An 18181-nucleotide genomic window follows, 5' to 3' on the forward strand; every position below is an offset into this window, starting at 1 on the left:
TATTTCTTTGTAATTATTTTGTAATAGGGGGACCTTTTTTCTAATAATTCCAAAAGATCATGTCTTTCGTGGATTTCCTTTTAGATTTTTTTTTCGTTCTTGCCAATGTTTACATTATGGCTGGTTTGCTACTTATTGAAAGTACATAAAACATCTTACTTTTGTGCATATTTTACTTTCTCCACAGTTTTTGGCCGAGGATTATTCACTAGCAGATGTTCTCTACTACGTTACACGTGACGATTTAAAATGCCTGAGACTAAGGTACCACTTTTCTTTCTGTTCAGTCTTCATCGTGATGGAAAGAGCACTGGGCTGAGATCAAGAAGCCTGGGTCCCTTCCGTCCTGGGTCGCTACCTAGCTCTAACTAGCTCTACAGTCCTGGGTGAAGCTCTCCAGTTCTCAGCTGCTCTGAGAAACCTGAGTTAGTTGTAGCAGGCTATTATTGGGAGCTCTAATAAGCAATGTGTCTATATCAGTAAATGCAGAGTGAGCTGGAAGACTTTTCTTGATAACACATCAGATGAAGAGCATACAGATATTCTAAAGCTGCCTTAAACAAATGCTCCAATTTGGTTCGTGATTGCATCATGCTTAATAGAAATAGCAGGATGAGGTACTGATTTGCCATCCAAATACCTGCTATAATCTGATAGTTTCTTATAATAATTTGTTTTTTCCATCAGGCCAAGCACATACATAATGATTACTCTGACCCACCTCTAGAAAGACACATTTCAAAAGTGCAGAAAGTCTAAAATGACACTTTGGGCCCTGGTAGTCTGTGGGAGTGGAAAGGAAAGGCATGGAGGGATGAGGAGAAAATATATACAAAAAGAATACATAATGAGTGATAAGACTTTGGGATCTTCATGTTCTGATCAGAGCCACTGAAAACTAAGAAGTCACTTTCATATTTCAAGGGCATTGTTTCAAATGAAGTGATCTCTTCACCATGTTCTTGTCTTTAAACAGGGGAGGGATGCTGTGTACACTGTGGAAAGCCATCACTGACTTTCGAGACAAACAGACTTGACTGTCGCTCAATTTGTTTCCAACTTTCCTTGGAGATTCTAAAAACGAATACAGACCTGATCTTCTAGGCGAGGGAGAATCGAAGGGAGAGGAGAAAGAAGCTGCACTTTAAATCCAGTATTTGTTTACTCGTGTTAGAAAAAACAGAACAGACAAAATACACTGAAATTTCCTAACTGCTTCTATTTCTATGATTCATAAGGACTCTTTGTAAGGACTCTCAAAATAATCCTAAACACTGCGATGTTTGGGATTATTTTAGTCTGAACATTTTTATGGAAATATTGTTAATTCAGCGGCTATAGCACTTCAGCCAAATGTTTATTTCACACGAAACAGATAGAACATTTCATGTGATTGTGCATCACTGGAACAAAACCAAAATGTGACCATAACCTTTTAGGCTTATGTGTGTTTGTAATATGCCCTAATAATTTGAGTAGAAATGCGTGATTTTGATTATTGTATAAAGTTTATGGTTTTTTTTTTAAGTGTGCAGAATCTGAGAGCAATGGTTTTTACTTACCTGTATTAATTGTAATATTGACTATATTTTGTAACTTAAGTTTCCGGTCTAGAGTACATTTGTTTGAGTCATTTATGTACTACTGAACTGTACCAGTTGCACCTGCCTGAATCCTAGTAACGTTAGCTTGTTCTAAAGCTACCCCTTGTGTCATATTTACTCTAAAAAGTAAAAAGACTCTCGACATACTGTTTTGATAAATTCTAAAGAATTCGTATTTTGTTTTGGCAATCTAGATAATTACTGTGTCAAAATTCTAACCATTTCTTCATCTCTAATGTTAAATAGAATCTGTCTTCCCTTCAAGTAGTCAAAGAACAACTGACGTCCAAGTTATTCCTCAGGGCTACAGAGTGGTAAAAGAGAACGTGGAAAAACAGAATAAAAGAAAGTCAGTGTCTTTTTCTCGAGGCCCCAAGTTACCATGGATGACTATTGTGTCCCTCAAAGGGGCTGCAAATAGCATCCCAGTGGAGAACACTGCATTTTCTATTCCCTTAATTTTAGTTCTCATATTTGAGGGAAATATTTTTATTTTAAGCTGGATACATATTATATTTTATAAACCTGCCCATGTGAATAGGATGAAGTCTGAAGCTCCTAGGTGGATGAATGACATAAACAAATTTCTTAAATACAGAGGAACCTGTTTATTATGCAAGATAGAAATATCAGAGCTGTATCATGATTTGATCCATACAGAACAGTCTTTGATAAAACCGGAGGCATCTATGTAAAAATGTATGTAAAAATCAACATACTATATATATATATATATTTTTTTAATATTCATTTATTTATTTGGTTGCATTAGGTTGGAGTTGTGGCAGGTGGGCTCCTTAGTTGCGGCTCCAGGGCTCCTTTAGTTGTGGCTTGCCAGCTCCTTAGTTGCAGCTCACAGTCTCCTTAGTTGTGGCATGCGAACTCTAAGTTGTGGGATGCGTGTGGGATCTAGTTCCCTGATCAGGGATCGAACCCAGGCCCCCCGCATTGGGAGCACAGAGTCTTATCTGCTGTGCCACCAGGGAAGTCCCATCAGCATACAGTATAATTTTTGTATATTGCATTAGAGTATGCGAAAAGTCCTCACCGATATGTCCTCATTTGATACTTGCAACAACATAGGTGCATCTTTTTCTTACATCCCAATCCTAAGGACAGATAGTTGCCTCCTGTGTCCTGTGGGGAAATCTCAAAGAGGTGAGGTATAAATTAAATGATATATCATTTCACTCATATTGAAACACAGGGTAACTTCTTTATTAAGCCACAGTTCATATCCCCACCTGTAATGGTAAAGTGCTTTTTTTAGACCGTATATAGGATCATGCTACCCATCTTCAGCCAACTCTTTAATGATATAATCTCCCCTTGGGATCTTCCTCTTACCCTATATCTATGGGCAAACATTCCACTCTCCCTACATGGTTCATAATACATTCCCAGATGACCATCACTAGGTTTTTTTAATTCTTGTTTTTGTTTTTTTTTTCCAGAATGCTGGGTCTTAGTCACAAAAGAAGGCGATTCCATTATGGCCCAATCTTCATGAAAGGTTTGCATTAAAAGGCCTTTGGCATCCACCTAGGCCAGTGAGTCTCAACCCAGCTTCACACTATCGTGACCTGGATGCTTTAAAAACTACATCGATGCTGCCACCTCAGAGAAACCGTTGTTATTGGCTTGGGGTAGGGCCCAGAGGTCTTTTTACAAAGCTCTACAGATAACTTAAAACTATCCTTAAAACACCTCCTAATTCCAAGTGCCACCTGGAGAGATACAGGGACAGCCCCTTTCCATTGAGGTGGCCGTCAGATGGTTACTAGTCATTGTTCATTTAGTGCAGCAAGAGTCTAAGTACGCAGGCCTGGAGCAAAACGACCACTTACTGGTGACCTTGGGCAAACTAGTTAACCTCTCCAAGTCTCAGTTTCCTCATTTGAAACGGGGGAAATAACATGGGATTGTGGTAAGATTTAAATAAAATAATGCAGGTGAGGTGCATAGTGCAATGCTTAGCAGACAGTGAACACTGCGATGCCGCCTGCTAGTGTTACCTCGTTATTCATTCCAAAGTACTTAGTAAATACGTACTGGGTACTGCATCCTGTGCCTGAAGAAGACACAGTTCTTGGCCCTGAAGCTCACTGTCAGACGTGGAATCAAGACAATAAAAGAACAGTACATGTAGTAAGTGCTATAGTTACATCTAACTGCCAGAGGGGGTCAAGAAAGGCTTTACAGAGAAGTGAAGGTCCAGAGCTGAACCCAGAAAGATGGTTTGTAACAAAACAGTTATGCATGGGTGCTGGCGGCAGTCTCATTAGAGAAACAAAACTGGAATTTGCTGGGAAAAGTAGATCCAATGTTTCTTTTTAACCACATTTTGACCTCTCTCTCCCAATTCTGTCATTGCATATTTTGTTTCATTCATTCCCAAGCCGTCACATGAAACAGTGTGACAGTGCGGAATCACTGCGAACCCAGCTGTAGCAGCAGGAGAGAGATATGTGAAGCCCATCAAATTCAGAATCCAGGTAAGGCACGTGTGTCATCAAGGACATCTGCAGTCTGTCAACAAATCAAATAACTGATGGCTCCAGACTTTACGGACACCTATAGAGAAAGAGAAGACAAAGTCCCTGCCACCACGTAATTCGTATCAGGTTGAAGAGACAGGTTTGCAGTAACAAATCACATCTAGTCTGTATTAAAGGCTGGACAAGTGGCAAGCTCAGAAGGCCCTGAAGAGGTTCAGAGGACAGGCTTGCTGGGAGCCTGGGCAGGTGGAACAGGCTTCACTGAGGAGGCCTTGGAAGGAAGGAATTATTAAATTAGGACTGGAGAAGTCGCTCTGGGCAAAGAGCTCCAAGAACAAAGGCAGAAAGAGATTTTCAAGGTGTTCTAGAGAAAGTGAACAACTTTTATATTGCATTAAAGCACACAAAGATTTTAACTCATTCAAATTCTTACTTGGCTGGAAATATAAATTATAGAGATGAGAAGTGGAAAATGGGATAGGAGAGAGCTCAGGATATGATTGGGGGGGTGGTCAGGGAGGGAAGTGAAGTTAGTATTTAATTACGTAGAAACGGGGACTCAGGTTTTTTTGAGCAAGGGAGTGGGTGTGTGTAAAGTAGCTGTGTATTAGAAGATTAACCTGGTGAAGTTGTGTTGGGTAAATTGGGGGAACGGAAATTGAACAGAGCAGTTCAGAGACTGTTTCAGATGTGAATGAGGGTCTAGTAGGAGTTAGAGCAATAGGAATTGAGAAGGTGGAATCAGAACAATGAATTGACAAGATTTGGAAACACGGATTTGGGCAGTGATGACAATGAAAGCGAAAGGATAGATGTTAAGCCTATGTGAGTGAGAGAAGGATTCAAAAATAGGCAAGTTTGGGGCGGTGCTGGTCTGGGACATGTTGAATGAATGGCAGGGCATCGTGCTAGCATGTGTGGAGACCATTGAGAATGTATTGGTGGAAGTCAGGACTGAGGTCAAGAGTATTGATTCTGGATTTAGGAGTCACTTGGATGGAGATAATAGTAAATGAGGACTGTGAGAAACAGAGTAGAGCAGAAAGGTTATGGCCTAAGATTTGGGGAGGAGGGAAGTTTGGGGACAAGTCGAGAAGGAGGAGGAGTTTAAGTCCCCAAAAGGACAAAAGAACTGGTCACAGAGGAATGCAAAAAAAAGCAGGCCAGTGGCGTAAGTCACGAGGAAGACGATCAGGGTCGAGTGCTGCAGAAAGTCTAAGGGAATGACGGATTAAAAAAGAATAACAGTTTATTTGATTTTGTGACCTAGAAAGTTTTTATAGACAGGTAAGAAAGACCACAGCTGGTTAAACAAAGATGATAAGCTGATGATGGTACTGGAGTCCACACATGTATACCCTTTGGTGAACAAAATGTATGACAAGAGATTGGGAGTGTGGAAGTCAAAGGAAGAAATGTTCTGAATCAAAGACTCCTAAATGTATTTGTTGGGGGCAGAGCGCCTGGAATGGAGGCACTTGAGGAGTAGGCAGGAGGGAGGGATGAGGTTTCAAAGGAGGCAGGAGCGGAGGAGGTGGCATCAGGAAGTTCAGCTCTTCCCCAGGAAAGGGGATCATGATGATTCCGTGAGATTCCGAGATGGATGTGAGAGCTCAGGACAGATGGCTTCCATGTTCTAAGTAAAGGACAACAGAAAGCACAACGTGGTGGTGTGTGACATTTAACAGACGTCATCCATTCCTGCATTCACGCAACAGTCCACCCTGTTACAGACACCGCGTGAGGTTTGGAATGCAAAGTCTGTACAGGGCCCAAGTGAAGAATTTTGGTGCGTTTCTTATTGCATTTATTTTTGTGTAACTTGTGACAAACTGAAACATAAGTTATCAAAAGAATGAGAGAAGGGATAAGCACACACAAAACCAAACACGCATACAAATAAAAACACCAATTAGTCTTCGATATTTGGGGGGGTGGGGAGTCAAAGAAAGAACTCATTGGTTTACTTCAGTAAATGGTATAGCAGAAAACAAACACCTCCTTTTGAAAACAAATCACCTCCTTTTCCCAAGGTTCTTCCAGAGAATTCAACTCTCAAAATTCAGCTTAGGGGGGTCTTTCTGATGTTCACAGGAAAGTGTCTTAAACTCTGGTGACAATGTCGTAAAATATATCTTTGCTTGGGCCCAAGCTGAGGTCTAAAACTACTTCCACCCACCTGGTGTTTTATTTTTATCGATTAGAAGTGTGATAAGAGTTATTTGAAAGTGATTTAGGAAGATCATATTGCTAAATGAGCAGTTTGCCTGGTCCACTGTAGAAATGGCACTAAGGGAAAATCCATGACTACAAACCACAGCACAAGTGTCCCTTAAGCAAAACCTCTACCTAGTCAGCCAGTGACCCAGTAAACCAAACGAAACCAGTCCACTGCTGGGCTCAGAGTGGCAGGATGTGCGTGCAAGGATGGTAAGAATTGTCACCCTAGCGAGAAATCCAACACTGTTCTCAGGCACGCTTGGGTGTCCACTCGATTCTGCTGAAGTCCTTGAAAGGGTTGAAAACTGTTGGGAGCTTGCCGTTTGTGTTCAGCCGACCGAGTCTGTGGGAGTACATCTCTGTGTAACGAGGCAGAACTGAGCGCTCCTCAGTTTTGTTCCTTTATGTTTCCATTTATACAGGCTACTTTTTTTTTCTCAGCATTTTGTTGCTTAACGTTTATTTGCTTATTAGAGCAGAATTTGGTTTCTCTGCAGCTAATAATGTTTCTTTAAAAAAAGAAACTTTTTTTCCTGGTCTTCCGGAGCAAGACAGGAGTCACAGGGTAGTTGCTAACCGGAAATCAAGAATAAGAAAAGCCACATCACTGGGCACAAGTTTCATTAAGCTGTATGCCCTGGGGTTCATCAAATATAGAAGCCTGGTGAAAAGACAGGTCATCAACAATGGCGTCCTAAAGCGCAGAATGGAGACCGGACCGCAGTGTGGAATCCAGCTCGTGTACTTCGGCTTTCCACGTGGCATCATACTCTGGCGGCTGTCAGCATGAACGCCAGTCCTGGAGAAAGTAACATTGACCTGGCTGCTTCAGAGCTCAGAGACGAATAGAGCGTCCGCACGCTCTCGCCTCACTTTGACTGATCCTCAGACCGTCCCAGTTCATAGCGCCACCAAGCGTCGCCGACCCGCTTCTAGACCTCGAGGTGCGGGCAGCCGGGGCCTGAAGCTCGAGGCCCAGGTGCCTGGCTCCGCCCGCTTTCTGGTTGCGGAAACCCAGCCGCGTGGGTCGGAGTGGCTGCCACGCCACACCTGCCCACGAGGGGGCGCGCCCGCGCGCCGGGCCCAGGCCGCCTCGGGCTCGCGAGCGCTCGCTCCTTCCTTCCTCCGCCCTTCCCTGACGGCGTTCACCTGTCTGGGCCGGGGGCCCGGCAGGGGGGTTGGCCGGCGGGAGCCAAGCCGAGGAAGAGGGCGGAGCGGTTCTCCCGGAGCGTCATCGGAGCACCATGGCGGACCTGAGAGCTGGCGGCGACGGCCACACGGGCGGCGATGGCGCTGCGCAGAGCGAAACAGGTGACTGAGCTGCGGGGGCAGGTGGTGGTCCGGCGGGCTCGGGCCGGGAAGAGCGAGCCGGCCTGGGGCGGGAGGGGGTGGGGGGAGGGACTCGCGCGGGGCGCCGGCGCTCCCCTCCCCCGCCCGGCTGCGGCCCGGAAAGGCCAGCTCGGCGGGCCGCGTACCCCGGCTCGGAGCCCGCTTGCCCTCCGCCTCCGCGCGTCGGCTGCTCGGCCCCGGCGCCCAAGTTCGCCGGCGCCCGCTGCAGTGCCGGCCGCCCCTCTTGCGCTCCAGCTCGACTTACCCCAAACAGGTGGAAGCGCGGGCGGGAGGAGGAAGTGGAGAGACGCTGGCCGCTCCTCTCCCACCTGCCGGGCTGGGTCTGATTCAATTGAATGGGAAAATCGTATCCCCCAAACCAAACCGTCAGCCGGAATAATCCTCGGCCAGGTACGGCTAGCAGGATTACCATTTTCTGCGCAAACTCTCCGGCCTTAACCGGCGCACCGGGTGCCGGGGTAGCCCGGCGCGATGGTCGCGCGTGAGCAGCGCCCGCCCGCTGCCCTGGGGTCCGCAGTTAACGACCGGCTCACGAGAGTTCTGAGATCTGGGGTCGCGAGGCAGGGGCTGGTTGCAGGGTGATGGGGGCCTGCAGGTGCTGGGGAGGGCTCAGAGATTCGTTGACTTGAAACAAGGGTCCTCGGCGTTCATGTTTGTAGTCCGTGCACCAACCCAAGGCAGGAACGTTGGCTCGGCTCATCAGGGCGCTGTGTCGAGGAACCCCCTCTTCCCAACTTCCACGCCAGAGGCAGGGGCAGGAGCTCACATCTCCAAGAGCATTAAGTCCTCCCCTCCCCCATTTTACTATATGCAGCCGATTTTCCCCCTCGCGATAGTTTTTTCTTGGAGATCCACTCCTGTCTCCTACTCCCCTCTTCTATTCTTGGCCAGTAAACTGTTTCTGGTACCTTCCTACACTTGGGATGGGGGCGGTGAGGCAGTTTCTTATTTTAAAAAGACATTCAAATTGCAGGCTCCCTGTGTTGTGTTTTCTGCTTACACATAACTGGAAACAATTGTTACCTAAATGTAAGACTTCCCCCACCCTCAAAAAAGAGGTATTGACTTAGAAGGTATGCTTATTTTGATGTGAAAGGTCCAAGAAAGCTATAAGAGTATTTGCAAATGGTGTATCTGTTCTGCTAGGTAGAGTTTGGGTGCCTAAAGACTAAAGACTTAATCCCTCCAGCGAAAATACCTGAGGTTAAGACAAGGAATCTTGAACTTGTTTACTTTGAAGTCACGCTATTTCCTGTAGGGTGGTTTATCTTGTCTTAAAATGTTTGAAAGGTTGGCAGGTCATTATTTTCGTTTGGGGTGGGAACGGGTGGCTTAGAGGACGTGCCTTTGTAATTGCTTTAGGGAACTTGAGAAGCCGGGTGCTTAGGGTTACGGTCCCCCAAGAGAGGGCAGCAGGAGGGCAGCATCCTCATTGAGAATATAAATGGTTTGGTGCCTAATCCCCACAAAGAAAAAAAAAAAACCTGCTTGTGTACACAGTAGTTTTTGCTCAAATAAATAAATAAACACTTCCTAGAATCTGCACGTGAACAAGTTGTTCAGATGTAAGTGAACTACAAACTAGCTTATTCAGTGCCCAAGCATGTTAACTAACGAACTGGTCATGCTTCTAACAATTAACCTACAAATCAACCCTGTGGCTGTCAGTGAAATATTTTCTTTTTGAAGAGAGCAATTTAATTGGCTGCCGTCTCCTTCATAGAAAACAATTCTTCCACATCTCTACCTAGAAACTCCAGTTTCCAAGGGACAAATTTTATAAATGGTCTTTCGAATAATTGTACTTTATAATTTAACTAAAACTTATTTCCGGCTCACATCTTTTTCCTATTTTTCTAACCCTGGATTACTATTAAGGTTTTTCGTGCTCAGATCACCTGTGTGAGCAGGTGTCAAAGAAAGAAGAAAGGTGGAAAATATATATATATTTAAGTCTAGGTAGCGATATTTTGAGTGTACAAGTGAGGACTGCTTGAATTTTAACAACTTACAAAGTTTTCCATATATTTAAGACATGTGACCTATACCTGAGTATCAGACTTCAATGTAGTACTTCATTCTTATGGACATATTGCACATTATAACATTCAAATGCTGCAAGTCATTATTTTTTTTAACAATTACAGGATTGTATTGAGGTGGGTTTTTGGGGGGTGGGGTGCGGATTTCTGTCTTTTATTACCATCAACAGGTGAAAATTGCCACCTCAAATAGCAACATTTGTTGAGGGATTCATTTTATTCCCTTTTTAGAACTGGTTGTTAGGTGGTAGGACCCATTCTTAAATGTCTCTCTTAGGTTTTCTGTCCATGTGCAAAGACTGTGGTCTAATTTTAGGGCAATTTAGTTTAGAATCTCAGGTGATTATAAAAATAACACCTGTAGGGCTTCCCTGGTGGCGCAATGGTTGAGAGTCCGCCTGCCGATGCAGGGGACACGGGTTCATGCCCCGGTTCGGGAAGATCCCACATGCCACGGAGCGGCTAGGCCTGTGAGCCATGGCCGCTGAGCCTGCGCGTCCGGAGCCTGTGCTCCGCAATGGGAGAGGCCACAACAGTGAGAGGCCCGCGTACCACAAAAAAATAAAAAGTATAACACCTGTAATGTGTTCATAATCATATACATATGTATGTATGTGTATCAAGGATGGGTTGAAAATTGGCAGTATACGACCTATAAAATGAGACATTTGTTAAGAATATTGAAAGGTAGCATATAAAAATCATATTTATTTCAACATTTAAAAGCTATTTCTGTCAGTATATATTTTCTACTCAAAGGTAGTCAAGTCACATTCTTTACGGTGATTTTTTAAATTTTTCTTGAGAATGAACAGTTCTTTCCACATATATTTCAATAACAAAAGGTAGGCAAGAACTGAGAAGAATAATTGACTTGGAAACAAGTTTTCAATTTCACCACTAGAGGATGTCAAGTCCTTTTTTAATTATTATTTTGGTAACAGATTGAAATTCACAAAATTGCCTCTGCCCAGGCTTTGTGTACTTAGTCATATGCTAGTGCCGAGAGCTGTGAGAGTGTGCAGAGGTAATTTCTCAATTTAATAACTCCCTTTTAAAAAGCCTACTGAATTAAGACCAAAGTTAAAGCTGCTTTTGACTAACTCATAAGAGCACACTTTCATGCACAGGGAATAAGTTAATACCTATAATCTGTGAATTCTGTTGCTATTCCTTTGGGGGAAATGACATAGAACCTGGAACTGGACTTTTTCTCTCTTTAGCAGGCAGTGCAGGGGAACAACATGGGCCTTTTTTGTGATCTGGATCATGACCCTTCACTGCATTTTTCCAAATTAAAAAGTGATATTTAAGGTATTAGATTTCAGGGTCTACAAATACCTGCAAATAAAAATTGTTAGATGGGGTTCAGACTACAATTTGTTATTAAACTCATTGTTTTGAAAGTCACGTCCTAAAGCTATTAATGCTTCATTCCAAGTGAATAGATAACTTTTTTCCTGTTATATTTTGGCTGGCTCTTACCTTTGCATCTTGCGAAGTAGGAGGAAAGTATTATTAGACGAGGCATTTGTGCTCAGGAGAGTGCCTTTATTGGATATCATTAGTTAGGCATGTGTATGAAACACTAATTCGTATTGGCATGTTCTCTAAAAAAAAAAATAACATCTTTGCCTCCTGGTGCATGACAGAAAATCATTTGAAATGGGTTATTTTTTAAAACTCAGGTCTCATTATATTGTTATAAGAATTGAAAATATTGAGGCTTAGCATAATTTGACCAAGAAATATGTACCTTCTATAAAGCTTTATGGTGGCTGAAAGGTTGATGAGGACATGGTCCGTGGATTTCAAAAGGAAAACATCACTCACAAATAATTGCAGGCTATGAGGAGTTAAGTGAAGAAAGAATTACTTCCAGCTGTGGTCTTTCATCATGGAAAACATACTGGGCATAGTAATTTAAATTTTTTTAATGGGTAAATGACATATAAAGTTGAATGGAGGAAAGAGAGAAATATAAAGGTGCAGATGTGGAAAAGAGGAAAGTTTTGGTCATATTGACTGTGTGAGGCTCATCATGAAAGAGTCTAGAGGTGGATTAGGAATGAAGGCACGTTGAGGCCAAATTGTGGCGTGATCAAGCTTAAGAGGTTAGTACATGATTCTGCAGGCAGTGAGGAAATGTTGATGATTCCCAAGGATAACATATCTTTAATAAAGTGCGATAAATTAGGCAATTGTCTACCCATGGATCTTGAAAGCTTGATTGCCAAGTCTAGCAGAAGAGCTCAGCTGTGCCTTTTAGGAATGCATGGTCCCTTCATCTAGGAAAGTCATTCCCTTGATTGATTTTTGCTGCTTTGGGAAGGGTATCACGGGGCGGGGGAAGGGGAGAGTGTATGAGGAACATAAGGCATAACCAGGCAGATTAGCCAAATCTCTGGTGATAGCGAGGTGATCGGTATTCTACCCATGTGATCCTCATTTTGAAGTAGCAGTGTAGACTAGAGGAGGGATTTAAGCAGGACACGTTCAGCTACATACGGGCTGGCTTTGAAGTTCCTGCAGAAGTCTTCTGGGCAGGCGTTGGGCCAGCACTGTGGCATGGCAGTGGAAATGGGAAGAGAATGATTAACTCAAGATTCTACAGAGGCATGTGTCAAAGGATGCAGGTAAAAAGTTGACATATAATATTATACACCAGGTTTAAGTTTGGCTCATTGGTTTAAGGATGGCGTGAAGATAGTCATGAGGAGGACCTGGTTTTGGTAGGAGAACTAGAAAAATCTCTGCTTTAAACATGGAGATTTGAGATGCAAAGGGGACGTGTAAGTAGAAATGTCTAATGGGCACATGGAAGGATGGGAAGAAGGAGAAAAACAGGTTGGGACTCTGGGATTCATTCCATAAGGGGAACGTGATTGAAGCCATGAGGGTGAGGAGAGTTTTGAAAGAAAAATGGAAAGGGGATGAGACAACACTTCAAGCACAGGAGGAGGAAGAACCAGCAAAGAAGGTGGAAAAGCCAGAAAGTCAGGAAAAGCGTAATTGAGCAATGCCATACCTGCCAAGGGAGAGGGACGAGGAGGTTGAGGATTCAGAGAGTGAAGAGGAAAAAAAAAAACCATTGGCCTGGTTACCGAGTAGTCACTGATCACCCCCAGAAGAGGCATTTCAGGGTATGTAGCAGATTATGTGATTAATAGACTAGCAGTTGGAAGGTAAAGGTAGCCAATTTAAAAGACCCTACATAAAGTTCACTGGTGAAAGGAAAAAATGTCAAATCCTTGAAATTTTTCTTTTTAAAATTTATTTATTATTTATTGGCTGTGCTGGGTCTTCGTTGCTGCACGCGGGCTTTCTCGAGTTGCGGTGAGCGGGGGCTATTCTTCGTTGCGGTGCACAGCCTTCTCATTGCAGTGGCTTCTCTTGTTCCGGAGCACGGGCTCTAGGCACGTGGGCTTCAGTAGTTGTGGCATGTGGGCTCTGTGGTTGTGGCTCGAGGGCTTAGTTGCTCCGCGGCATGTGGGATCTTCCCAGACCAGGGCTCGAACCCATGTCCCCTGCATTGGCAGGTGTATTCTTAACCACTGTGCCACCAGGAAAGTCCCCCTTTGAAATTTTTCTAATTAAAACTTTTTAATTTGCATACAGTTTACTGCTTTGGGGGGGTGTACAATTCATTGTTTTGTCGAATGTATAGTCATGTAACCACCGCTATGATAAAGATCCGGAAGAGTTCTCTTGCCCCAGAGAATTCCCTCATGCCACCCCTCTGCAGTCATGTCCTCCTATCCTTAATGCCTGGCAACCACTGATCTGTTCACCATCCTAGTTCTGCCTCTTCCAGAGTGTCATAAAAGTGGAATCATACACATAGACTTATTTAAATTTAATTTTTTTTATACAGCAGGTTCTTATTAGTTATCTATTTTATACATATTAGTGTATACATGTCAATCCCAATCTCCCAGTTCATACCCCCTCCCCCAGCTTTCCCTACCTTGGTGTCCATGTTTGTTCTCTACATCTGTGCCTCTGTTTCTGCCTTACAAACTGGTTCACCTGTACCATTTTTCTAGATTCCATGTATATGTGTTAGCATACGGTATCTGCTTTTCTCTTTCTGACTTTCACTCTGTATGACAGACTCTAGGTCCATCCACGTCTCTACGGATGACCCAATTTCATTCCTTTTGACTGAGTAATGTTCCATTGTATATATGTACCACATCTTCTCGCATAGACTTTTGAGACTGAATTTTTTTCACTTAGCATATAATGCATTTGAGATTCAGACGCGTTTTGTGTATCAGTATTTATTGGTGGCAGTTTGCCAGTTGTAAGGAAGTCCCACAGATTAATCCATCCACCCATTGAGAAACATTGGGTTATTTCCAGGCTTTGGTGATATAAGTAATGCTGCTGTAAACATTTATGTACAGGTTTTTCTTATTTATCTAAGGGCAATACCTGGGAGTGGAATTGCTGACTCATATGTAAGTGTATGTTTATAAGAAACTGATGAACTGTTCTGTGGAATGGCTGTGCAATCTTGCATTCCTACAAGCAGCGTATGTGAGTCTTACTTGCTCTGCATCCTTGCCAACACTTGATGTTGTTATGTTTAGTTTTGCTTTTTAGCCATTTCACCAAGTTCTTTTAGTAAAGCAATGTAATCACCTCAAAGTAAAATAGTGCCCTTAGGGACGCTAAATGATGCTCACTTAAACTAGGAAAACTTGTGGAGGTAGAGTTGCTCCTAGAGCCCGGGTATAATGTGGAGTTTTTATTTGGCTCTAATGTCATGGGCTTCTTTATTCTTTTTTATCCCCATAGTATTTATTTCTTGTGGAGTCTGCATTCTGAAGTTGATTATGAACAGAAGTGCTGTCATCCACCACATCCCGTGTCAATCCAAATTCTCTTCTCCTCTTTAATGTCTGTCTTCTAATCCCTTGAGATACAGCTTTCCAGAATTTGGAAATAACTTTTTTGGTGTTTTTTGCAGTTAGGAAGCTGGAAATATTGATGGTATAATTTGTTTTATTGCCTGGATTACTCTTTGTTGGCAGAATTTATGTTGTCAAACCCGGTACTTAGTATCTGTTCTCAGTTACTGAAGTGTGTTTGCAGAGCTTTGTAAAAAGTCTTGATAATGTCTTTGGACATTTAACCACTGAGCATGGTCTAAGGTTCTATATGCTAAATGTGTATGATGTTCAGGCTTACTTTTTTCTAGAAAATCCATTTTTAAAAAATTTTTATTGAAGTATAGTTGATTTACAATGTGTTAATTTCTGCTGTACAGCACACTCAGTATACACATATATACATTCTTTTTTATGTTCTTTTCCATTATGGTTTATCCCAATGATATTGAATATAGTTCCCAGTGCTATACAGTAGGACCTTGTTTATCCATTCTATATGTAATAGTTTGCACCTACTAACCCCAAACCCGCAGTCCATCCCTCCCCAGCCCCACCCCTTGGCAGCCACAAGTCTCTTCTCTTTGTGAGTCTGTTTCTGTTTTGTAGATAGGTTCATTTGTGGTATATTATAGATTTCACATATAAGTGATATCATATGGTATTTGTCTTTCTCTTTCTGACTTACTTCACTTAGTATGATAATTTCTAGTTGCATCCATGTTGCTGCAAATGGCATTATTTCGTTCTTTTTTATGGCTGAGTAGTATTCCATTGTGTGTGTGTGTGTGTGTGTGTGTGTGTGTGTGTGTGTGTATATAATATGTAGATAGATAATCACATCTTCTTTATCCATAGAAAATCAAGCTTTAAAGTTTGTCTAGCTCTTCAGTGGGTCAGTGCTTTCTTCCTCTTCATTAACTCTTTTTAAAAAATTTTTTTTTAAACCATATCACATTTTATTTTATTTATTTTTGGCTGTGCCATGCAGCACATGGGATCTTGGTTCCCTGACCAGGGATCGAACCTGCTTACCTTGCACTGGAAGCTCGGATCCTTAACCACTGGACTGCCAGCAAAGTCCCCTCTTCATTAACTCTTGAAAATGCTCTGACTTATAGTTCACAAATTTAAATGGCATCAGATGGTTTTTCTCTATTTGTTTACCGTTCTCCTTAGTATCTTTATTTGAGAAATAGCCAGTTGAGAAAATCTATAAGATTTTCTTTTAATAAGTGCCACTTTGAATTTTGATTTGAAGAGTAATATATTTTTGACAAGAATTCACTGCACTCAACAGTTCCTCATCCTTGAAAGCTCCTACAGAAGCAGTTGTGAGAGAGAATTATGAGAAAATGCCGACAATGGACACACCTGACCGGATAGTGCAGATGAACGTAGGGATGCAAAACTAAGCAGAAAGGAAGCCGAGTGAAATGCATTTGGTATATGTGAACTGGGCTTTGCAAGCATTGTTAGTAAAACTGTGTATATTTAAGTATAGAGTATTGAGATTTGGGATATGTTAAAATTTCTTTTGTGCCTTTTTTAATGCTATTAAAGCCTCCTTTTTGGAGTTGGCTTTCTGGTAAACAGAAGCATTACTACTTACTATGGCATAACCTTCCACGTATAAAACTTGTATCCCTGACACCGTTTAAAGTAGAAAAGAAGCTATATTCTAGGAAGAGTTTAAATTCCAAGGTGAAGTTCTGGAAGGAACCCCCCCCCCTTCTTTTAGTGTTCCCACAACCCAACACAAGGCCTGTTTTGGTGGCAGTAATGTGCATAATTGACTACAGTAAATATACCGGGCTGCTTTTCAAGATTTTAATCCAGGCCTCTTTCCCAGAAGCTCCTGACCAGACTCTTTAGTGTGGCAGAGACACCAAGCAGGGCCTGGTTGCCTGCTTCCTGCATTCCTCCCGGATTGGTTTCTGTTCATGGTAGATGCTCTAAATTAGTACACCCTGCAGTCCTGGTGGGTTCAGTTGAATATAGCTCTCTGCTTGGCCATACGGTTATGTTGTTGAACCGATTATTGAGGTCGTGTGCTGGAGCATCACTGGTTCAGATCATTGCTTCTCAATCTTGGCAGTGAGTGAAAAATCACCTGGGGGACTTTTAAATATCTGGATGCCCGCGCCGCACCCTAGGCAATTATCTGAGGATCTCTAGGGGTGGGAGCCAGGTGGCAGTATTTTTTAAATTCCCCAGGTGGTTGCAGTGTGGAGTCAAGGTCGAAAACTACTTGAGATCCATTTCCTATTTAGTGCTCTTCCATTTGACCTTAGGTTTGATTCGGAGGTGTCAAGTATATCTTATAAAAACCACCTGGAAAATCGTAATGGCTACTGCCCCCAATCTAGTGAGCTTACTCACATTATCTCTTATTTTACCCAGTAATTTTTTTGAAGGAAAGGTAGAAGTGAATATGGGTATGAGTCCACTTGAATAGCCAAGTGTTATGTACACATATATTCCAGGACATATTTATGCACTTTTATGTCTGAATATGTTCAGGTAGACAAAATGTTAGGTATTTAGCTTTCTTTTTGTCTACTTTGCTTTGTTGTTACACTGCCTTCCTCTCCCCCCTCCTCAAAACAAGGAAAGGTCAGTTTCGGATAGATAATTAAAGGGTTCTCTTTGTAGAAAATTATATACTTTTCCCAGAGATTTTCATGGTGACCCATGAACTCTAATCACCAGATGCCTGGCTTTGGAGACCAGCCCTTGTTTCTTCTGTCTGTAAATACTTGACTCAAGCATGACCTTCACCGTGATGCTCTCCCCTTCCGCCTTCTGCCTGCACTGACGCTAATACCCTCTGGGCTAAACTTTCCTTCCTTCGCCTCTCTTCTTTCTCATCATTAGATATTACTCTACCGAAGGCTCAGTCTGGTAACCTCTGCTCTTCTCACTTTGCATTTTTTCTCAGCGGTATTATTCACATCTATGGCTTTGAACATCACCTCACATGAATAGCTCTGGCTCTGTGTGTCAGAACGTCTAGACGCGCTTCTGAGTTGCATCTGTGTGTGCTTGTGAGGTTTTGTGATGCCATCCATTGTGATTTGAAGCCCTTCCAGGGAGAGCTCACCTTTGGCAGAACTGGTTTCCTCTTTTCTCCTCCTTGCAGCTGGCGTCTGCACAGCTGTAAAAATCCAGGACCAAAAGGAAAAGGGCAGTAGGGGAGATGGAATGGCTGTGATCCCTGGAGAAAGTATCTTTGATTCTTTTTTTTTCCCCCCCTCAAGATTATACTGAAACTGAGCACGTGTGAAGCTATAGGTCTCAAAAATTGACTACCAAGTTAGTTAGGGATAATGCTAAACTATTACTTTGTGCTGGGACTCTGGGGTCTGACCGCCTGGGTTGCAATCTCTTCCCCCGCTCCCGACACACAACCTAAGGGATGTTGGGCAAGTCATTTGACCATTCGTCTTCCTCAGTTTCTTCCTTTTTAAAACAGAGATAGTGGTACCAGCCTCACAGGGTGAGGATTAAATGAGTTGATGCATGTAACGTACATAGATAAGTGCCTGACACAGCGTCAGCATGAAGTGTTA

General features: G+C 42.7%; 2 protein-coding genes across 3 annotated transcripts in view; both read left to right on the forward strand.

Moving 5' to 3' along the window:
- Window positions 1–1763, forward strand: part of MAP3K5 (mitogen-activated protein kinase kinase kinase 5) — a 215933-nt gene extending 214170 nt beyond the window's left edge. For both annotated transcript variants that reach the window (XM_067701965.1, XM_067701964.1), the window contains exons 29-30: window positions 188–264; window positions 977–1763. In XM_067701965.1, coding sequence (XP_067558066.1) covers window positions 188–264; window positions 977–1037 — 138 coding nt within the window. In that variant the 3' untranslated portion in view covers window positions 1038–1763. The remainder of the gene's footprint in view (window positions 1–187; window positions 265–976) is intronic.
- Window positions 1764–7405: 5642 nt separating this feature from the next.
- Window positions 7406–18181, forward strand: part of MAP7 (microtubule associated protein 7) — a 164235-nt gene continuing 153459 nt past the window's right edge. Inside the window, exon 1 of the mRNA XM_067701970.1 lies at window positions 7406–7633. Within this exon, the coding sequence (XP_067558071.1) occupies window positions 7567–7633 (67 nt within the window). The 5' untranslated portion in view covers window positions 7406–7566. The remainder of the gene's footprint in view (window positions 7634–18181) is intronic.

The sequence above is a fragment of the Pseudorca crassidens genome, chromosome 13, assembly GCF_039906515.1.
Source record: "Pseudorca crassidens isolate mPseCra1 chromosome 13, mPseCra1.hap1, whole genome shotgun sequence".
NCBI lineage: Eukaryota > Metazoa > Chordata > Mammalia > Artiodactyla > Delphinidae > Pseudorca > Pseudorca crassidens.